This window comes from Onychostruthus taczanowskii, unplaced genomic scaffold (genome assembly GCF_017590055.1).
Source record: "Onychostruthus taczanowskii isolate IOZ18803 unplaced genomic scaffold, ASM1759005v1 scaffold50, whole genome shotgun sequence".
In the NCBI taxonomy this organism is placed as follows: Eukaryota; Metazoa; Chordata; class Aves; order Passeriformes; family Passeridae; genus Onychostruthus; species Onychostruthus taczanowskii.
In genome coordinates, this window is record NW_024502569.1 from 278790 (window position 1) to 302857 (window position 24068).

Genomic DNA, 24068 nt, shown 5'->3' on the forward strand with positions numbered 1-24068 from the left:
AACTGCAAACTTTCTGCTATCTTTATCTGAATTTCAAAGGATTAAGGTGAAAGCTTTTAAGAAGGGCTTGTCACAAAGTGAATTTGTTTCTCAACAGGAATGTAATGGGACATTTGAAAAACCTAATTTAAGTTTACTGGTTCTCTAGGTGTGCCGTCATTTAGTGCAAACCAGAAAAGTATATCAGTGGGGTAGAGTAGTATATTAAGATTAGTGTATAAAGCACAGCATGGAAAGGTTTTCTTGTCCTTATGAAATACTTTACTGACCAAGAAAGACATATTTTACTGAGTACATATTTTAACTGAAGAAAATAGGTGATTGTTCTGTCAACTTTTTTTCCCCAAGTCTGATAAAGGTCATACAGGCTAAGCTGTGTATTTCACAGAATGGATGTTGATGAAGAAACTCTTTGTAGAAGTAGACTGATACCACATCTTCAGCAGTCACAAAGGGAGAGAAACCTCTGTAGTGGTGGCAGAGGAAGCAAAATGAAGCAAAATGGGTCCTGAGCCAACAGTGACCAACACGCAGCTGTGGGGACAATGTGTGTGAGGCAGGTGAAGCAGGGGCACAGGGATGCTGGCTTTCTTTCCCTTCTGCTCCTGTCAGCCAGCAGGAGAACAAGCTATTTCTGCTGCTTTTGAGGATGAAAATTCATGTGTTTTTAGCTATGATGGTATCTTGTGTTCATCTGATTCTGGGGGGGCACACACACAATGAGAGGCATTAATCTGCAATGCAGCCACACAGGCCAATTGGCAAAGAGCAGCTCCAGCCAGCTCGAACCCCTGCAGTAACATCTCTTCATTTACAGAAACCCCCACGGTACCATCTCCTCTTCATTTACAGAGGGCACTCTTGTAATGAGAATCTCATGATAAAATGCTCTTCTTCACTGAAAAGCTCTCACAGCTTGACGATGCAGTTGTCACCATGGAGATTTCACTCCAACAGCAAAGAATGAATTTGGTGCTGTTTAACTTTGGGAATGTGTAGCAGATACTTCCCAATGGCTTCAGCTGAGCCACCACCTGAGGAGAGAGCTTGGATCAGAAGCTGAGAGAGGAAGTGCATATACACTGATGATAAATTAAATTTTTTGTAGGTGACTGACTCTCCAGAAATGGCATGTGTGTAATGACAGATAAATGTGAAAGGGTATGAATAAAAGCCTCAGAGCCTGTGCCAAAAGGAAGAGAAATAGACTTGCCTTAACCTTGAAGGAAATATTCATATGTGATGGTCTGTGAATTCCAGCTGAGGTATAATTCCTTTTCCTCAGAAAGAAGGGAGGGCCTGAGGTTCCTTGAGGAAACGGAAGAAAAAAACCGACTTGCTATCAAATGCATTTAGAAAGAACAGGTATTTTTCCTTTCCCTTCCCCAAACGGCCATATCTATATGCTTGGATTTCTCGTTTCACAGAAATTACCTAAAAAGCTGTATGGAATGATTAATTTCTGATTTTCCTGAAGCTGTGAAATCCTTCTGTGTGACTAACAGTTGGTTGCTTTACTGGTCTGTATTCTGAATGAAGCTCTACACAATAAGCAGTATGGTACAAAACTGAACAAAGAACTGGGAAAGCTAATATGAGATGCTGGGAGATAAATGGAGTAAATCAGGAGGTCTCTTCTGATACTGCATTTCTGCTAGGATTAGGAAGTGATTTTCCCCCTCTACTCTGTTCTCCTGAGACCTGCAAGGGAGGGCTGGAGCCTTTTTCATATGAAGAAAGACCAGGAGAGTGGGGGTTGTTGTGCATGGAGAAGGGAAAGCCGTGGGCAAACCTTATAGCAGCCTTGGAGAACATAAGGGGGTCTGCAAAAAGTCTGGGGACAAACTTTGTAGCAGGGCCTGTTGCAATAGGACAAAATGTTTTAAATGGTTTGAAATATTTTTTAAACTCAAAGAGGGTAGGTTTAGATTAGCTATTAGGAAGAAATTCTTTACTGTGAGAGTGGTGAGGCACTGGCACAGGTTGCCCAGAGAAGTTGTGGATGCCCCATCACCCCTGGTGATGTTAAAGATCAGTGGCAGGGCTCTAAGCAACTTGGTCTAGTGGAAGATGTCTCTGCTCAGGGGGTTGGACTAGAGGACCTTCACGGTCCTTTGGAACCCAAACCATTTTGTGATTCTATTATTTATAAGCTCTCAGGAATATTCACAGCTGTCATGGGACTTGTTAGTGACTCCCAGGATAGATGTCAGTGAGACAAACTCAGTGTCTGAGATATTCCTCCATGAAGCAATAGATAAAGAGTGGGTAAGTACTGCAAAGGTAGTGGTTAGTGGAAAATGTAGTTTGGTTAAGGAGAAAAATGAAGGGAAAATACCAGTAAAGACCCAAATTGAATCTTAAGAGGGGCTTTTAATTTTTTTTTAACTTGAAAAATCAAACAGAGGCAAAATAAAAGAAGAAAAATAGTAGTAGAGAGGTATAGTGAGCTCCTTTGACATGAATAACTGAAGAGACCTGCCTAAGAATTAAACATTGAGTCTGAGTGAGCCAAAAGTAGCTGGAAAATGAAAATGAGTTCTGTAATAAAACTCATAAAACTTGACACAAAATTAATGAGTCAGAGTCCTAAAATCATGAGTCATTTAAACACTGAGGTTTTTCCAAGGATGAAACATTTTTTAGTGTCTTTTTTCACTATCAGAGAAGTGGTAATCAAACTCAACATGAGATTGTTTAAGGTTCAAAAAGGCTACTTTAAAACAGATTTAAAACTTGCCATCTGGCTGATCACGGGGTGAAGGCTGGAAGGCAATTGCCACTGACTCTCTGCCTGTAACCCTCCTTTGGACTGTTCCTTCCTCGCTAGCCTCAGTTGCCTCTGTCACCTTCTGTGTGTGCTCCTGGCTGGCAGCCCATGTGTCCTTCTTCCTTAATGCCTCATATTTTACTTTTGCCATGCTTCACTTCTCTTTTCATAAAACCCTATACCCACTTATCACTTGAGTTTTCCTGAGAACCTTCTGCATCTCTATTGCTTTAACCACCTCATTTCTTTGTCCTCACTTTTCTTTCCAGCTCTCCAGCAGCCACAATGCCTCAGGACATGCCAGCTTGAGGTTTTCTGATTGCTCATCCAAAGCAGCTTTCAGCTTTAAGTCAAATTAAGTCGCTATTAAAAGAAGACAAACACAGAGAACACCCCCTGCTTCTTTCCTGTCCAAGAACCCAGCAGTATGGAAATTGTAACAAAGAAGTGAAACAGTAAATCATGGTGGTTGTGGTGTAATGTGCTGGTGCTATGGACTGTTCCTGAAGGCAGTGGAAAATTTTGTTTTCTGAATGTTTATTATTAAAAAAATATCAGTGTTTCAGTATTAGCTTGATGTGTGGTCGATTTTAAAAGAATATAAAAGTATTCAATTTGCTGTGACTGATATACACAAAGAATTTAGTTCTGGGTTTTTTTTGCAGATGTGTTTGAAAATGTGAATTTAAAAGGTTCCTGAATACAGTCAGAATACAGCAGCTGTAAAAGAAGATTGCATCTGTAACTTTCATTTCATGCTTTTACTGAAAGGATTGATCCAATCACTCTCTCCATCCTTCTTTCCCTCCTTGATTCCCTTCCTCTTCTTTCTCTTTCCTTTGCCTTTCCCTCTTTTCCCCCTGTGTTCTCCTTTCCCTTTCTCTCTCCCTCTGCACCTCCTCCAAACCACTTCTGACTGCCCTTTATTCCTTTTGGTGAGAGAATATAACCAGGTATTGGCTCTATGAGCTGCTGTTCTTGGGCCATGTGCACTCCACAATGTGAAGCACAATTTCTGATGGCTTTTGTGTTTGTATAACAAGGTGGGTCTCCATAAGAAGGAGAACATCTAGAAAGAGGTGAAATTTAATGTTTCAGGCCAGTCAAAGGAAAAGTCCCAGTAGTAGTTAGGAGATTTCTCTTTGGTTCCAAATGCTTGCCTGTTTAAACAAAGAGGGAAAAGTGAAGCTAATTTTTCAAAATGCCTATGGTATGTAATGTATATGGTACAGAGCCAATCCTGAGGTTGGGCTGGAAGACAACTTTGCTGCTCTTGCTCCCTGTTCTCCTTCTGGGACAGCTCCACTGATCTGCTTTGTGCTTCCCTGGCAGCCTGGCCCATCCAGGTCCCCCTGTCCCTTCTGGGGACACAGCTGCTGTGCTGCTCTGACTAGAGAGTCAAAGCACAAAGAGTAGCAGCTACTGAGGTACAAGTTATTTGGGGGTCTTTCTAGGTATACACCTGTGTTTCCCACTGTAAGGGCATGTGGGTGTCTTGAGTTGTTTACTAGGCCCTAGTTGTTTACTAGGAAAATGATGATTTGCATGGAATCCAGGCTTCACTGTGTACATCTTACTTAGAGGACTTCAGGCATGACAAAATCTTCTGCCTCCTCTGTTTTTTGTGGTTGTGGCCAGGTCAACCATTTTTATTTTTGTGGCTTGCCTGTAACCAAAGCCTGTACTGGTGATCAATTTGTCTTTCTCACCACCAATCCAAGCACTTCCTGGCCTCTGCTAATGTTACTGTTATTTATTCATTCCCTTACAAAGTGTAAGAGAGACACCATTAATGTGTCTCTCTTACACTGTGTAAATAACAACTCTTTACCAAATTATATAAAAATATCTCTTTACCAAATAACATCTCTTTACCAAAAAGGTTTTTGTTAAAAAGAATCACAGAGTATTTAGTACCGTGTGAGGCAGACAATATTTTTTTCTTTTTTTTTTTCTGTTTAAGATGTACATTTGACTGCTCCTGCATTGATTTTTGTAAAACTTTATTTGTGAAAATGAAGATGGATTCTGTGCCTTGAAAACAACAGAAAAATCCAAGGGAGGTTTTTGTAATTTGCTGATTTAAAAACTGGCTAATTTTAAAGCTTATCACATGCAGCAGAGCACACTGACCTCTAAAACACTTGTATGGTCCAGCTTAGGTGGTAAAAATTCTTGATCTTCTAAACTGTAGCTTTTTAGGAGCTGTCTTCTCCAAAAGTGAAAATGGGCAATAAAAAGCAGGTTCTGTTGCTTAGCTGGTGACTGGGTGTGAATAGAAAGTGTTTGCAGATTTCTCTCCAAAAAAGCCTGAAAGGGGGTGCTGTGTATGTGTCAGATGCCTTTTAATTTAACTGCTGAGGAGTGTGAACTTGCAGAGAGGGTCAGGGATGCAGGGACAGAAGGGATGGAAAATGCAGACAGTGAAGGACACCTCAGGGCTTCCAATAGCAATATTAAGAGGTACTGGAAACCTTAAGAGAAGTTACTCTGGAAGAAGATGGATTTGAAAGGAAATTGTGATCTTGCTATAGCCTTTCTAAGAGCTAGAACTATAATTCCAAAATTATTAAAATTTCAGGAGGCAAGAAAAGCTGTAATTTTGCATACAGAGTATGAAACTGAGGGCAAAGAGAAAAGAGGCAAGCATAAGAACACTTTAAATTATAAGTGTAAAGTTTAATAGAACTCTAAGATATCTAGGCACAAATTATTTTTTGTGTGTTAAACCTGTTTTCTTTCTTATTTGCATTTAAATTGCACTGATTGAACCTGAGATGCTTTAAAATTGGTGTAGTTGAGCCTGGTTAAGTGTTGCTACCTGAATTTTAATGTCTTGTTTAGGCTTCAAAGAAACCCTCTTAACTGGGCAGAGCCAAGCATTTTTGGGTTTTATTAAATCCTTTTTTTTTTTTTTTGTCTCAAATGTGAATTTTTGTTCATGTTTGTTGTCAATATAGCTCAACTTTGTGCCTAGAGTTGCTTATTACTGGTTTGATTCTAATACTCTGCTTGGTATAAAGAAAAATGTAAAAGTTATCACTCCGCAGAAGTGTGTCAAACTCGGGAAGCAAAAAGGAAATCACAGGATTTTTAATGTTATTCTGCAAATTAGTAGTTTTGTACATGCAGTGGGAGAGGTGGCAGTTTCAGAGGAACTTGACTGAAGGGAAGAGATGTTTGAAGTTTGGTGGGAGTATGGGGTGGGAAGATAGGCAGGATATGTCTTGTGGACAAAAAAGAAAGATGGGAAGCAAATGAGTTTATTTAAACGTTGCTGAGGCTGATACACTAATAGAACATAAACTGAGTAGGAACATGGTATAAAGCTCTATCAAATATTTACGTTTTTGATGCTGGTGTTCAGGTAGTGTGTAGTGTTAAGATGACAGTGGTCACAGAAATAGGGTTGTGATGGATCTGAATTTAAAAGTACATGCATTGCTTAAGGGAAGGATAATTTAGGAAGAACCTTTGTTCTTCTTTTGGTATTTTTTTTCATCGAGTTGTTGTCTCAGTTTCCTGGGGTTTTTTTAATTTGCTAATGTTCTTCCTTTAAAATTGTTTTAATTATGAATAGTAGTCTACAAGCAAGTCACAACATGTACCTCTATCCTTCCTCTTTATGACATTTCTGCTATAGAGGCTCATAACTGTTGTGGATGTCAAAGCCTTCAGGCATGTTTCTGGCACTGATGGTGTGATTTTTATAACCCCTAGACTCCAGTTACTTCAGACTGATGGGGGTGCTTCTTATGCCAAAATCTGGCAAAATCTTATTAGGCAATTCTTTCATTTGTGTTTTTGTAGACTTTAAATGCTTTTTCTTTTTTTTGTTTAGATCAGCTGGACTGTTCTCAACTGTTTTCTCAATTTTTAGAGACTGTTGATGTGTTTCTTTGCTGACTGTAGATTTGAAACTCTGTTTGTGAAATTAGCTTGTTCAAACATCAGTGCACTATTTAATTACAAAACTTGATATAAAAATATTTAAATCTACTCTTCTAGAATCTTCTTTTAAATGTGATGTGAGAACAGACTTTATTAAGTATTTTTGTTTTAAAGATTGATAGACATCTAATTTGTTTTTAAAATTTGTCAGAGATATATCAGTAAGTCCAAAGTCAGTTTTTGGTAAAAGTCGCTGATTCGTTGTTTAATATGATTCCATATGATTGGAAAGATTGAATTATTAAGCAGTGCCTTGTAAAATAACTAAAAGCTGTTGTAAGGAAATCATACAATAGAATGATTTTGGTTGGAAGGCACTTAAAGCTCACCTACTTCCAACATCCCTGCCATGAGCAGGGACATCTTCAAATAAATCAGGTTGCTCAGAGTTGCATCCAACTTTTGACTTAGAATGCATCCAAGGATGCAGCATCTACCACCTCTCTGGGCAACCTGTTCCAGTGTTTCACTATCCTTATTTTAAAAAACTTCTTCCTTATATCCTCCCTCTTTTAATTTAAAACCATTACTCCTTGTCCTGTTGCAACAAGCCCTACTACAAAGTCTGTTCTCACCTTTCTTCCAAGCCCCTTTTAGAAGCTGAAAGGCTTCAATAAAGTCTCTGAAATCTCCTGTAGGCACATAAAAGCACGCCAGTGTAATCCTGACTGTTAATATATGGGGTAGAAAGAGCTTATCCTTTTACTCAGTACTAGAAGAATTATTCCCAGCTCATCTGACTTGACTGTTCAGCATGGTGCCTTCAAGGAGAACTTCACGTTGACTCTGGCATAGAGGGAGACTTTGTGAGGGAGGCTTAGTTCACCCATGTGATTCTCTGTCAGAGAGATTTTGCTGAAATAACTGCATTTCTTTCTGCATACAAAGCTGTAACTTTGTTTCATTGCAGCCAAACGATGGAGATGTGAACTGAAAAGCAAATTAATTACCCACTAACTGCTGAATGGTACCTTGCGCACAAACAGAAGGCATTTACCTCATACCATGGATGCATCATGTAATAAATCTGACAGTTATGGCTTTTTGTCTTATCTTTCCCTGCAGTGGTCATAAAAGTGTTTCTCACTTGTAACAGATGGTCAGAGCACAGCTTTGAAATTTATCTGGGGATGAAGCCCTGTTGATTCCATTAAAAGTGAAAAATTTTCATGCAGATGGAGACAAAGAGAGATTTATTGTTACAATTCTGATGGCGAGGTATTTCATGCTATGCTTTCCTTTCCTTTTTGTTTGCAGGTGATGTGCCTTCAGGATTTTTTTGGCGATGATGACATTTTTATTGCATGTGGACCAGAAAAGTTCCGTTACCAGGATGATTTCTTGCTGGATGAAAGTGGTAAGATGTGTTTTTTAAAATGTTTAGAGTGAGAGTAAAGGGCAGATTTCCATATCATGGTAATTAAACTAAAGTAGTATCACCTGGATTGATTTCAGAAATAGAACAAATATTTAATTCAAAATACTGGAAATAAGATAACTGAAAGCAACAATAAAGCTGTCTGCCTATTGCAGCATAAAACTTGATTTCAGCCTGAATTTCATATATATTGTATGAAAAGTCATGTTTGGTGGAATTCATTTTTTGGTAAGGCCTTTCATGTTTTGGCTTTGAATTTATTCTGTTTCTTTATCACAATTTCTCAAACTCCCACTATCTATCATTGAGATTTAGTTAATGATTCACAAATAATGTGATAAAGACAGATGTAATTCTGTATGGAAAATAAATGTAATCAGCAAATGCAGACAAAGTCATCTGAGAAAATTCAATGAGTTCTCTGTTTTCCAGAGGCTGACTAACACAATAATGAAATCAATGTATGTAATCCTCTAAGGAAACTACATGTTTTGTTTTCAGATACCTTCATTGTTACAAAGAATATTCCTGACTCGGGAATCACAGTTGTAAAAGAAGAAAAAACTAACTATAGGTTTTTTGCATTCAAACAAACAAACAAAGCTGCCAACAACATTGAATTTATTTTTGTGCAGAACAAGACACAGCAAAAGTTTATTGCTTCTACACTCTTTCTCCATCCATGGTATCTTTGTAATCTGTTGGTATGAAAATCTCTAATTTTTTTTAAAATATCAAAGGTCTGAAAGAACACTTGGCTGAAAAATCAGAAGATTTTGTTACAGCAGTAACCACTTCACAGTCATTATGTGTGTATCTGCTTAGTGTCAACATTTCATCATGGTTTTGATGTAATTATGCTCTCACAGTTTGAGATGGTGTAATTCTATTTTTCTGACTAACCTGTGGAGGTGGAGGGCCTCTTGGTTTATCCAGATCCAGAAAAATGCTCCATTAGCCTGTGTAGGAGCAGAAAGCAGCAACTTGTGCAGACCTGACTCTGTGAGTTGAAGGATGACTCTGAAAAAGGTGTCTTCTGGGCACAGGAATGACCTTTAGTGTCAGGCACAGACAGAAGCAAGAACACCTTCTGCATTCCTGTAGAGGACCTTATAATATGGAAATAAAAATAGAACACCAGATCTGCACTTTGCAGTAATGAAATTGCTGTAGTTGACTCCAAGGCAAAATGTACCAATGGTGAAAAAGTAGCTTTAGCCATTTTTAGAATGGGAATTAGAAAGATGAGGAGACATTTGACCAGCAGAGGAGTTTCCCAGGTGGCTTTGTGCTCAGAATGGATCTCCTTGCCTTTAAGGAGGGGACACCTGGATAGTTGACTGTGTAGCCTGGATTCACTTGTTTCTCTCATGTGAAGGGTGACACTGGTGGCTGCCCAGTGTCTCCTCACAGTGAACCCTATGGCAGTTTTTCCAGCAAAGACTCAAGAAATGCTGACAACAGATTTGTTTAAATCCCTTTTGGAAGTACGTAGCTGGTTTTTGGAGGTCTAATGCCAAAGTACAAATGTAGTCTGACTCTGTTTAGTCTTTGTCTGACATATCAACATTTCTTTGAGTAAGCAGTATCTTTGCCTGAAACTTTGGTGCTTAAATCCTTTTGTACTGATCTTAAAAAAAGATAAATCCTTAAAATCTGCTGAAAACGCAACCTTAGCTACTACTTGTAGTGTTTACTTTTCTATCCGGTAACGATTCAGTGAACACTCACTGTTTTTTTCCTGTAGGAATGAAGAAAGGAGCGAAAATCAGATTTCAGACTATGTCTCTAATTCCTTTGAGAAATGTACATCAAGTTTGCTCTCTCTTTTTCAGGAGGTTTGATATCAGAGAACTTGTTTAGGTTGCTTGCCAATAATAGCTGATGTACCAACTGATATGCATCTAGTCAGCCTTCTCTAAGCAGGAGCAAGAGTTGGAGAGAAAATTTTTTTTTTTTTTTAATGGAGCTTTTAACTTGTTTTGCTTGGCAAATGAAGTTTATGTGATCACAGTGTGTGTCTGTGCATTCCTCATAGTTAATCTAAGAACATTACAAGTATTAGGAAGTGCTATCCAGCTGTGCAGGGCTGGTAAGGCCTGTCTCTGCTTCCCTGAAAAGCATTTTGAAGCAACACTGCTGGCTCATCACTACATCCCTCCAGTATCCTCCAGGTTCAGCCAGATGATGAGAATAACAGTGAAGGAGAGAAGAAATTTATAATAATCAGGTTTCTGGGGTTTTGGGAATTACTTCTCAGGGAGGAAGAGGAATCCCATCGTTTTGTGGTCAGGGTTTAGAACTCCTGATACCAGAGGTGAGCAGGAGGCAAAGTTGGGGGTTGGGAAGACAGTCACCTGTACTGGGATTCATCGTAGCTAACACGAGGTAGCTGCATGTAGGTAGTTGTCTGGGTCTAAGCCATTCCCAGTAGATGTCTTTCCCAGTAAAAAAAAAACCCAAAAACTTAGACTTCCTGGCAAAGTAGATGGTAGATGGTTGGTTGACTCAGTTGAAAGTGGATGTTTTGAAAGGTTCATATGAATTATGCTCCAGAAATGTCTGGTTTGCTTCTCTAAAGGCATCTATATGCCTGATGTAGCTGTTCTTGTCCACGCTTTGTTTTTAAAGTTACTTAAAAAGCTCTTAGGATAAGGTTAATTCCACTCTCTCAGAAAGGAAAAGTCTAAAATCTCATCAGTTTGCATTATTTCTAGTCATCTTTGTTTCTCTTGCTCCCATGGCTTGCTCTTGCCTTTGGATTGCACATGCTAAAAGCCATAGAATCAGAAAATTAGAAAAACCAGTCTAGAAGTCAGTGAATCAATCTCCCCATCTAAGTGTGGGATTAGCATTCCACATTTAGTTTCTGGCATACTTGACTAACAAGCCCCTCTGAAACCTGTGACAAAGAATCTGTATGCTCCCAAGACATTCTGTGCCAGTGGTAAACTCTCTTACTGTTTTTCAGCTATCTTCCCCAGATTCCCTTGCTATAAATGAAATCCATTACTATGTTTCTTATCTCTTTGACCATGGGAAACAGATGATTTCTTTTTCTTTGAAAAAATTCGTAGGCTCATCAATTTTCTTTTCTTTAGGCTGAGCAATTAGGTCAGCTTTGCTTTGACTTCAGGCTCAAACCTGCCCTTGAATGATGGTCTGTTCTTTCTTTATATCATCTCCCTTCCCTGTTTTATGTCTTTCAGGAAGAGGCATTGCATATCCCCTTGGCAATCAGCTAAGAAAAGTCACTTAATTAGGGATCCATCAAAGAGGAAAAAAAAAAACCAAAACCAGTCCTCACTATACATTGCAGTTTCTTCCCTGCCTGGATGTACAGATGGTTTTCATGCTAAGCACACTGTTTATTGCATGAAATGCAGAAACAATAGGCACCATCACCGTCATTATTTCTAGCAATCATCTCCATGATCAACAGATATGATAGACACACACACTTTCGTCATGAGAACTGCTGATAAGACATGAGGATGTATGTGGGTGACAATAAAATTAAGAAGTAAAATACTCCTTGTTTGTCAAGTGTCAGTGGTGATGGTATTTTCATTAAAAAGTTTTTATGGGATATGTAAGCACAAGAGCATTACATGAATGAAGCACACATTACAGCAGCTTGTAAGAAGAAAAAAATTCCTCAGTGTAGAGTATGGCAGCGACTGCTTCAGGCATTGTTAGCTTGCAGTTTTGGAAAGTCTCCCAGAAATACCAGGTTTTCTTTAACTGGTGGTTGTTCAGTTTTCAAAGAAGAGGTCAGGGGATGCCTTTCAGTAGTCCTTAGCTGTGTGTTGGCAAAGATTAAGGTTTAAGGGCCACTCTCACAAAAATATTTGCAATCAGCTATTATTTAGGCACCTAAATAGGATTTTGCAATTTGAGTAACCCATGAGATTTGCCCTTATTCAGAACATCTCGTTTGCTTATACAGATATTTCTTTCTCAACATTGTAAAATAAGAGAGTTTGAGGCTGGCAGTATTGGACTTAATTTTTTTTTTTAATTAAATTATTTTTTATGTTCTGTTAATGTTTTCTGAGTGCTTTGGAACCTTGAGGGTTGCACAAAGAGGGTTGGCAGACTTCATCACGTACTGAGGTGAATCATATACGAAAGGTGCAATCTCAGCTGGCCAAAGCCATTGTCTCTGCCTCCAAGCAGAGTGTAAGCAATGCAGAATGTCTGGATGTGAAAACAAGTGCAGATTTCTTGTCAAAAGCACATATTACCATTATGGAAACAATGAGGAGAATAACTCTGTTTTAGGGGAAAATTAAGACTGAAACTTTGAAACCTAATTTCACTTTGACTTTGCTGGCCTGTGTTAGTCCTCAGCTCAGCATCTTTGGGCCAGCAGTGTTACTGCTTCATCTTGCCAGCAGCAGACAACTTGCCAGGAAAATCTGAGTCCTGTGGTGTCCGCACACACGCGCGTGTGTGCATGGAGGCGTGCACACGCATCTGATCCAGGAACTGCGCTTAAGGTCAGGGGTATCATGTTTATCCCTGTTAATAGCTGTCATGTTTCTGCAACCTTTATTAATCTGTCCTTCCTAAAAGAGGCAGGAAGGGGAAATCAGTTATAGTCCTTGTCTACCCTGATTTATAGGACAGAGACTGATGCGTTAAGCAGCTTTTGGCTGGATTAGGAGCGGAGAGCATGCTGGCTGACTTACTCTGCCCTCATCAAAAACTCGTGCTTTGGCAATTGGAAAGTAATGGTGGGTTCTGGGGACTTGAAGATACAACTTTGCTTTCAACAGAGGCATAAATATAGAGTGTTCCACTACAGTGTGATATTTGCAAATGTCAACAACTGCTGGGCCTTGGAAACAGATATTCTGTGTACAAGGAAGAAATAAACTAAGGCAGGAGAGGCCAGACTCTGGCTGGATCTACCACTTAGACTAATGGTTCAGAAAGGCTAGAAGGAAAGAAGTTGTTTTTCCAATGGCTTTGCATCCAGTGCCCCTTTATCTTCCTACTACAGGACCTCCGTTTTCATCTGCACCCTATCTTAGTGCTGTAGGCAGTTGCAGAGTACCCTCAGCTCCCTCCCATTTGGCGCGTCAGTACTTGTTCTCATTCCCTTCCTCACAATAAGTACATTAACAGGGTTTCTCTCTTATCCAATAGAGGGACATTTTGCAACTTCCCCCAAAACTCTAACCCCTCACTGAGACCACCTGTGTCCAGCTGTGCTGGAAGTACCTCCCTCCCTAGGCCTGTGCATCCAGCTCGGCCCTGGCTGCCTGGAAGTACATGGCCGTATGGCAGCGTGTGACTCACTTGTTTCTGTTGTGTTAAACTCTTAAAAGGAGGATGCTGATCTTCAGTGAAATCCTCAGAGCAGGCTGTTAGCGTGATCGTCAGGTGGCTGTTAATATAATATCATGTGGCGTTCATTAAATAAAATCTGTAGTAGCGCTTCAGTCAAATGAGCTGCTCACATGAAAAATGCACTCACAGAACTTCAGGTTTATTCTGTGCAGCATTCCTCTTTTAATATGTGCCTCTTATTGGTATGTTCTTGATTACCAAAGCCCACCTCTTCACCTGTTGTCTACAAATTTGCTTTCAATATTCTCCACGGTGTCTCACAGGTGTACTAACTTGAGACAATCCTTCTCTCCTTTTTGCCTAAGCATCTCTAGCAGAGAAAGCTTGGCCACTTAAATCATAAAATCTTTGCTTCCCCCCCGCCCCCCACCCACAGCTGGCAGATTTATAGGCATGAATAAGGGATGTTAGAGCTTTCAAGAAGATGACATATGTGCTTTCCAGTCAAGATTTACACTGAGATGCATGTCCCTTTCCCCAACTCCTTGCCATGCATGTATATTTGCATAGTTTATCACTTTTCATTTCATGTTGCAGTGAAGAAGCTGCCTGTATGTATAGCCAGGAAAAATTGTGGTCACTTACAGCTGACAAAACAGCCATTTAAACTGGCCAAACAGTAAAACTGCAGTTAATGCTAATTCTGCTCATTGAACGAAATGTTCTTCAATATGTTTTCTGCAGTATTTGCTTCCCCAGATGTCTGTTAAAAATAGCATGAATGGAATGCTATCCAATAAACTAGAACTGGTGGAAATTCCCATTTCATTTGCATAATGAGGTTTGAGTGTGCATATTCCTTCAACCTTTTTCAGCAGTAAAACTGATTTTGGATATAAAAGTTCTAAAAATTTTGTGCCCAAAATATCAAGGATTTCCTCAATAATGTTTGCATCATAATAAATTGTATTTATGTTAGGAATTTATAAAACTTCTTATTTAAAACTTCTTTATTTCTTAAAGAAAAGCTTATTAAAAAAAAGAAATTGTTATTAAGCATCATCAATAACATTATCTAATGTAGAAGGGAATTTAATCGTAACTGCTAGCATTATTAAATAGTAAATAGGAAAGTAGAGTGAATATCTATTGGTTTTCTATAGCTTGATTTTTTTACTCTTTCATTTTGGTTTTTTTCTTGTAAATTCTTGAATATTTAGATTAATCAGGTGGTCCAGGAGAACATTTTTCTTACAGAATATATTGCGCTATTTTCCCAAACTGTGAACATCTCAGTTGTATATCCAAATGCAGAAAGTGCAATTCCCATGTTTATGACCACTTTTCTAAACAAATTTTCAGTTCTGGGGAATAAACACAGAAATTCGATACACACAACAGGGTAGATCTTGGGATTCAGGCTCTTACTTTGACTGTCTGTTATCTGTTCTTTTGCCATGGAAGTTGCTTTATTTTGCAGCCTTTGATGATATTCCAGTGTGTGTAATATTCCGTTTGAGATCACAAGTTTAGTTTCGAGCTTGTGTGTTCAGTCTGATCCTCAGAAGATGGTAGCTTCCAAAATAGAAACTTACTTTCAGCTCTTTTTAGGAGAGATTCTTCATTTTACTTTTCCAGTTCTGGTGATGATGGAAGTAGAAGATAGTAGCTGTATATTATAACCTCCTCCACCAAGTTTGTTGAGCTGACTGGTAAAAAGCATAGAGCAGTTTTGCATCAGAGATGTTTAGAAATTACCTTTTCCATATGTTTATCTTTGTGCTTTTCTTGTCTTGTTAATTAGTCAGGTAAAATGGAACATACAGTGTTGGTAATCTTGGCGAGTACATTTGTACTTTTCACAGTTTGCAGATATGTTAAAATGCTGGAAACTATTGGAATCTCATCAGTTTCTGAAACGGTGTTGTGTGGCAGGAGATCCTTCGGTGAGCAACATAGTCCCATTGCAAGTTTGTATGGCACAGCTTTGAGATGAATAGTTCTTGTGTCATCAGTGCTTCATCATTCAGTCGGAAAACCTGAACAAAATATGCAACTGCTAAAGTGCATTAGGATTTGCCCTGGAGACCTGTCTGTTTGTTGGGTGGCATGGTTGTACCAGAGACTTTGTGTGGAGATTAGGCTCACCAGCAGTAAAACTGGACTCACCTGCTAAATTGATCACTGTCATTTTCTACTTTTCATTATAGATACAGGCCCTATACCTGCAGTTTTGTCATGTCTTAAGTAAGAATGTGCACTTTTTTTTAATGCCAGAGATGTCCAGATACTTTTATTCTGGCAAAATACATTGAAAAGAGCATGATTATTCAAAATCCAGAGTTATTTGGCTTTTAGAAAACAAAAAAGTTCTGAAGGCATATGAGGAAAATGTTTTCATCCTTAATACTCATTAAAAGCCTTCTTTTAAAGTCTTATCAAACACGAACTTTACCATATCTGCTGAGAGACAATCAAACACAACCTGCAAAATATTTCAAAGTGATGAAAGTGGAGCAAACCAGTGATAGATATTCATATTTATATAGTCATGCATATTCATTGAGATGGTGTGTATACAGACACAAATATATCAGGTATAAAGGCCAGGAGAAGACTTCTGAATAAGGGCTGTGTTGGTCTGTGCTGCAAAACTGGTGGCTCACAATGTGTGCTGCAAGAGTGGTTTGGTGCTGTTATTTACAAAATGCAACCTACAGAGATTTCCTATGGAAAACCTCAAAAGTCTTACCTGACTGCTCAGGTTGCTTCTGTGAGCACTCACCTTCGAGGAAACTTTTTTCTGAGCACAGCTCCCTGCAGGAGAACTGGATGCTAATAATATGCATAAAGCAATATAAGGCTGAGTAATCTTTAGGAAGTCTCATGTTGCCATGGAATTGAACACCCGTAGGTGGTAGGTCATGGAGCTCTGATTTGCCTTCTTTTATTCTTCAGTCAGAGCTTTTTTTAATTTTTTTTTTCTAGAGGTATTGTAACCCTGGTTCTGTTTTTTGTGGTTTTTTTCCCTTTTGAAAGAAAATCTTCTAGGAACTTAAAATTTATTAAAGCAAGAAGGGGGCTAATATGAAATTTCATTCTTTCAAATGAAGGATCTCTTCCAAGGAAAGTTTGTGGAAGATTGCTAATTATTCCTAATTGAATGGAGAGTAGTTAAAAGACAAATTTTAAGTTGCTTAGTCTTTTCTATTATTCTGGAACAGAAGAGAAAATTTTTTTTCTCAGCTACTTAGAACTGTTGAGATTGTCTAGCAAAAAAAGAAGACAACTTACAGAGTAAGGCAGTTTCTGATGAGGACACTGTGTTCAGGAAGAAAAAAATCCTGGAAGAGAACAAATTTGATGAAGCTTTATACAGATTATTTCTGTCTTAAACTGTACATTCTCTTTCTGTTTTGCAAGCACATATTGATGTCTGCAGAATAAGTGACTTCAGAAAATGGAATAGATTTATTTTTTCACAGCAGCTGCTGTATACTGCAGGGCTGTAAGATAGATGATATTCTTTTCTGCTTAAAAGCATGAATTGGGAAACCGTGGGAAATATATAACAGGGAGCCTAACTCTTGGATCAAGTAAATGCTTGAAATCGACTTTGAAAATGGAGTTTTTAAATTAATACTTAAGCATATAATAATAAGGACAAACCTGCATAAATAAAACAGGATACTTTTTGAAAATCACTTTGGGGAAGACCTCTCTCCTGAGATTCTGGTGGGAGTCTTCTGGGATCATAGCTCAGACTACATGCAGACATCTGTGATAGTTCTTAGCAGCAGGAGAAATTCTAGTGCATCATGAGATATATTAGACTTCCTAGATGCATATTACAGACAAAATTCTACTAGTGGTAACTGGGAACATTATCTAGATTCAGTGCTGTTAATAACAATTATTAAAAAAGCTGTCTTAGGAAGAGCATTAGATGTTGTAATCATATGCTGATTTTTATGTTGACCAGAAAATGAAACCAGTCCAATATTAAAGGTTTTATTACTTTAAGAAGGAGAAATTCGAAAATTCAAAAGAATTAGTCAGTAAAGTTCTTTAGACTTAAGAGTCTGGGGACTTGAATTTTGAAGGATATTTGGAATTTCAACCAAAAAGCAAGCCAAAAGCTGTCTTTGGTTTGCATCTGTCCCAAATACATTGGTAAGGGTCCAAAGTTCAACTGACAGAAAATGGAAAGCCTAAAAGGAATTGCTCAGTAAAGATATCGATACCAAACATGGAAATAGTCATGTAGTCACATTTGCAAAAATTATGCTGATTTTGAATAAAGGTTTTAGCCAGATGTGGAGATTTAAAAAACCACAAAAACATAACACACCATCGCAATCTGAGGTCATGATACAGTTTAGTAATGACAGATCTACTACCTTAATTTTTTGGCTTCTATAGTCAGCAAAAAATAAAACTCATCATGGGAGAGAAGACCCCTTTCTAATCAGAATCCTTGGAGAAATACAAATGACTGTCCCAAAAAAGAATGCAGAAGTTGAGTCAGTTGCAAAGTGTATCATGTACAAGTGAGATCTGTCACTATTCAGGAAAAAATGAGTTTGTTTAAGTTATTAAGACAGTAACAGCATTTAGTGCTCTGCACCTTCTTGCGAAGCAAAACCCCTGATATTAAAAGCTTGTCTGTCTTTTTTGTTGATCTGACTGTCCATATTGAATAAAAATAGTCTCTGAGTTTTCAGAGGGGACATCAACCTATGAATAAATTAATGTGTAAACTTCAAAACACTCCTCTGACCAATCTCTGAAGTATGCTGTGGTACACAGAATGAAGGATGGTTTCACGGGCTATTTCTGACCCAACATGTATTTTTGATCTGCAACTATTTAAACTTTCTCAGAAGAAAAAAAACCCTGTCATGGGACTTTACACACCTCAGTAAGTGTTGTGGTGTTAGCAGATGTTCTTAGTAAAGCCACATTTTCCAGATATCCCACTGTTAGCCTATTGCCAGGATGACTCAGCCTGTTTACTTTAGTTTTATCTAAATAATTATAGTAAAATGTAATTGCCTGAACCAGATAGCATTCAAGGAGAACCCATTAATATTAGAGGCAAAAGCTGCCTTGGGATTTTTAAATTAGAGACAGTTCTGGAGTCCTTGACATTTTTTAACTTGGGAGACTTAATTTCTGGGTTTTCTGTTGACAGGTAAAGCAATGTTGCGATAAGTCTGCTTGGTACTGTTATGGAGGTTGAAGAAGCAAAAACATGGGTGGTCTGAAAAAAATGTGTGTGCCTGTAGATGGCAGGTGGGTTTTGTTGCCCACCTTGCAACACAGCTCATGGTGTGAGGCATGAGAGTCCAGGTGTGAATATTGGTTTAACAATATCAGTAAATCAAAGGGCTTTGCTTTAGTAAGAGTGCTGTCTTTAGTTGTTTGGTGCATGGGATTCATCTGTAAAAAGTAACTGTTGAGAAGATCCATACTGTAGTAAGTTTGAATCTCCTGTTTGGCCTTTTTTCCTATATCCATTTGTAGATTCCTTAGGCTCTCATTGGTTTGATATTTCTCTGATGTTGCAGCTCAATATTTTTGTTCTTATGTGTGTGAAAATTTGACAAAAACATTCAAACCTGCTAATATTTGACACTGTAAACATTTTTTTGAGGTCCTCCCAAGTATTGTCATTTTAAAAAGCCATTACAGTACCAGGTGGTTTAATTTCTTCAGACATCTTTTTATGATTTTTTTCTGTAAAAATTTCTGCCTGCTAACTTTTATTAATGCTAGATTTGAGATGCTAACTAGAAAATAATCAGTCTGTAATATTTTCAATTCCTTGAGGTGTGTTAAAAACTTTATGTGCTGCATGAGAGCCAGTGTGTGCTTCTTTAACTTTCTTTAAAACCAGACCTACTGCAGCAGACACTTACATAACAGCTTGTGTTTAAATGGAACAAAAATACAGCTTTTATAACTCCTTCTCTACTTTTAAAATCAATTTTTTAAAAGTTTCATGTCCTTTTCCTACCCCTTATAAGCAATCTACACCTACTTACATGTTCCTGCCAACCCAAACTGAATTCATACCAGTTACACATGTTAGAATTTGGAATAATTGCATTCTTTGGAGAAGTGTGTGATTGGTGGTTGTGAATTGGTCTAGATTTGGATACAGCTTTTTATAGGGAAGTCAGAGGCATGGTGTAAAAAGAGCCTACAGCCACCTCCACAACACCCACACCTTCCCAACTGCCCTGGGATTTAACACTTTTAAATGGATGGATAGCCGGATGGATGATGTTTGATAAAGGACAAGATGAGAGAAAGACCTGCAGGAAATGCAAAGTAAACATGACAGTGGTTTCATAATAAGTACTGTAGGTGCACAGCAAAGTAGCACAGAAAAGCCAGTATTTTTGACAGGATTCCAAAATACCTGATAGTCTTGTCATGGACAAATCTGTAATTATAGCTTGGACAGGGCTATATGAGGCACCAGGACCAATGACTTTCTGGTATATGATAATAATCTGATTCTTTCTAGCACTGGTCCACATTTTCCACCTCCAATACAAGTGTCCTCATACTTTGTGTGCAGGAATGCAAGACACAGGAAACTAAAGAGGTAAGAAGCAAGAAGTTACATGTGTCTACGGTCTAGTAAGTTAGGACACGGATCAGGGAGGAAAAGCACCTCCATTCAGCTCTTTGCTTCCTAGGATAGTTGGCAATGTCTGTATCCACCATCTGTTACAAGTAAAAATACACAGGCATTAAACATTAATTGTCCTCTGATTAAGTGTGTGTCCTAATTGCCAAGTAATGGAACGAAGCACCTTTATGGGTGTTCTTGTTGCTCATGGCATGACTGGCATGGCCATATCACGTGTCACTTTGTCACCCTGGTGGACCACATCTTGGGAATCTGCTTTGCATCCGTGAAACTGCTTTGAGAGTGAAGGAACCTTAAACCTTGAAAATGACAGTCCAGAGGCAGGAAACTTTACCCTTTCTTAAGTTGCATCCATAAACCAAAATGTTATAGGCATAGCTCCTTAATTACACCAGTACTTTTAGTTTTGTGTTTAGAAGTACTTTTGTTCAGTGAACTTAGGCATTTCACATATATGAAGCAAATGGTGATCTTCAGTTAGTAAAGTGCCTGTTTTTTTATTGGGAGCATGTGAGTGAAAACAGAATTTATGGTTACTTTTAAAAGCAATTAAACAATATCCTTCATACTGTGTGAAATAAATACTTTTCTCTTAAGTTCCTAAATTTTTTCTGGAGTTTTCTGATCTATCCATGTATTTCTCATTTCTCTGTGAGTCAGAGAGTTTTGTTATCAGTGCTTTGTGAACCTATACCGAATTGAAAGTAATTTTTATTGGAAAAAAAAATAGAATAAAAGTAGAGAAAAGTATAACTTGTAAATTACTTAAGAATGACCATGTTTCACATCTTGTGCAATAAGAATGTTACTCTAGCAGTTATTTAACTGTTCTTAAACTCACTGAGGCACTAGCATTGCGAAGAATTAATTCCTTACAAGCTAGTTTTGTATAGATAGTCCAACAAGGTGTTGTAGGTTATTTGAAGAAACTTGTGCCCAAGCACTGAAAATAAAAAAAAGTAATTGAAAGAGTCCAAACCCAGTACAAATAGTGTGCTGTTATTCCTCTTCTGCCTTGTGGCATTTAAATATATACTTTACTGTTTATCTCCCCATTTATGCCTAGAGTTTCCAAAATCTTGATCAGGTTGAAAAATGCAGTTTGCATTTCAATTTTCAGAACTTTTTGGGCACTGACATAGCATGTGGCCTTGTTAGAAGACATAAAATTCTTACTGTGTTGTGCTTGTGTCTGGTAACTGGTCTGAAGAGTGAAGTAGCTTTGGAAGGAGCCAAGCCTGTGTCAGTTGATGTCAGGGTTGAGAGTTTCGTAAAGTGATTCATGAATTGACATCTCAGCAGACTCCTTATATGGTTATTCATGAGCTCTGGTGCTGAAAGTCTTATCAAGTACTTTGTGTCTGGGCTCCAGGAATGTGCTAAAAGGTTTTCAGTCATCAAGTGACCCCAGGATTTGCAGAGAACATGCTTTTTTTGTCATCTCAATCCTTTTCCTGGGTTCTCTCTTAAGCATAGCCTTCCCAGCCCTAAGGTTTGGTTCTAGCTGAGGTCAAAGGGGTTAACTCCCATTGCAGAAGTGCTGATGAAGTTTTCTAGCTAAAATAAGAATTTCCCTGCTAGTGCGTATGTCTGTGTTGCATTAGAAGTAAACCTAATGGATAGATTTTTTTTTTTTTTTTGAGATTGTGCATTTCTTGGATTTTTTGTCGTGTTGAATGTTCATACAACTTGCGTTGCATTGTGCATCTTCAGTGAGATAGGATGTTGAGTACTTCCTCTTGTTACTTTTATGATGTCATTATTTCTGACTCTGAATTTGATACAAGTGCTTATTAGGTATTTGGAACTTGCTGTAGGAAAATGATGTTTACTGATGGAGATACAATTGTATACATCAGGAATTGTTTGTAGTACAATAGGCTTTCTTGGAGTGGTTTAAAAGTAACTGGAGTTCATGGGTACAGCGCAAAATAGGAATCTTCATAAGATCTAGTGGGATCTTCATAAATATTTTTTATGGTTCTTTTTTTTTTTTTTTTTTTTGAAGATAAGGACAATGCTTCTAGCCTGAGGCTGTACCAGGCTAGTTCTGTCAAGATCTAATACACAAAATCATAGGATCTGAAAGACCATAGAGGAACTTGCAATTATTGTTTTTGTTGCAGTCCCTTTCATACCATTCCTTAAGAATGAATCCTGAGTTCCTTCATAATGATGGAAATTTCTTTTTGCAACAGGAAATCTGCATAAAAATGTTCAGTGATTGTTAACAAGAAAAGAGAGGCATAAATATTGTCAGTAATGGAAACTCTTCAGGAAATGTTTATCAGCAACTCTGTTACTTTTTCAAATGATACTGATGTGGTTGGATGTAAGTGATGTTTCCTTTTTAAGCTAAGTAGTCTCCATTAAACTACTGAAATGTTGCTGTTGTTGTCCCAGGATATTGACATACCTGTGGGGTGTTTTTGCTTTATCATTGGAAGTTATAAGGAGGGCACACTTTCTCCAAACTCTCAAATGAATGACAACACCAGTTTTCTGTGATGTATGGCAATATCTGTATCTGTGTTTTCACATTAGCTCTTTATGTATTTGAATGGAGCAATAAATATAACTTGGTGATGAAGTCATTCAAGAAATAATAGAATAGTAGGATGACCGTGAACTTTCCTGCTTTCCTAAGAGACCAAGCTTCTGAAAAATGCTTTCTGCCTATATGGTAATTTTGAGGGGAAAAAAGTCGCCTGTAGACATAATTTGAGAAAGAATGTCCATTATTAATTAGATAATGGTAAAATGTTGGCTATGGCAGAGAGTTCAGATGAGCAGTTTCTCTCCTCAGTAGATAACAGAGAAAAATTCTTAGCATAATAACCTTATAAGCACATAATAGATGCTTTCTGAATGAGATTAGAACATAATTCTCCTTTAAATTGGCCTAGAAGCCCCTTAAGAGAAACAACCTTTCATCTGAACAGTTCCTAATGTTACCTATTCTTCCACAAGTATTCCTAACTTTAGTGACGGAATTTCACCACGTTTTCCAGAACTTTTCCTGTCCTCCCACACACATATGAAATAGACTTCTTGGAGTTACCCATAAAACTTAGGTCTCACATCTTTCTCCATTGACAATACTTCCTTCTGGTAATCATGATGGTGCACTTAGGTGGATGGGCAATAGAAAATAATCAGTGATTAACATGAGGGGAAAGTATCCTTCTCCTCCTTTTTAAATAACCTGCATGAATATTTCACAAAACTATTTAAAGCTGCTTTCATGTCTTCATCTTCCCTTTGGGAAATAGTTCATGATGCTACACTGAGTCCACAATGTTCTTTTTAATGACAATGATGCTTTAAAATATTGGCACCCTGTACAAATTCAGGCAAACAGGAGTATTTAAATTACACACTGCCTTTTTGATGTCTGTGTTTTTCATGTGTGGCTGACATGAAACTTTGTAATCTTAGCATCATAGAATAGTTTGGGTTGGAAAGAACTTTCTGAGCTCATCTAGTCCAACCCCCTCCTGCCAATGAGCAGGGACATCTTCAATTAGATCAGGTTGCTCAGAGTCCCATCCAACCTGACCATGACTGTTTCCAGGGATGGAACATCTATCAGCTCTCTGGGCAATGCTGTTCCAGGGTTTCACCAACCTCATTGTAAAAATATCTTCCTTATATTTAGTCTAAATCTACCTCCTTCTACTTTAAAGTCCTTGCATCCTGCCCGTATTTCTGTATGGCTCTGTCTAGACATCTTAATACTTCCTTTTTGTCAAATTCTTCAGGACAAAGACTGCACATTTTTGTGGGAGTAGTTAGCACCTCATAAATGGGAACACTTCAGTAAACTATGTTTCCCGGGAGAACAGGAAGAATGAGAAGAAAAGGGATCAGCCCAAAACATTATTTGTAACAGTTCAAGTGCATTCTTCCTACAGCAACTTACACTTGCTGTGCATTTATCATTAGAAGTAGCATTGCTGTCAGGCCTCCTGCTTGGAAAGTGTTTAGATGCCACATATTATATGTAT

General features: G+C 38.1%; 1 protein-coding gene across 2 annotated transcripts in view; it reads left to right on the top strand.

The window, feature by feature from the left end:
• Positions 1-24068, top strand: part of DCLK1 (doublecortin like kinase 1) — a 227112-nt gene that overhangs the window by 107460 nt on the left and 95584 nt on the right. For both annotated transcript variants that reach the window (XM_041416035.1, XM_041416034.1), the window contains exon 4: positions 7979-8078. In XM_041416035.1, the coding sequence (XP_041271969.1) occupies positions 7979-8078 (100 nt within the window). The remainder of the gene's footprint in view (positions 1-7978; positions 8079-24068) is intronic.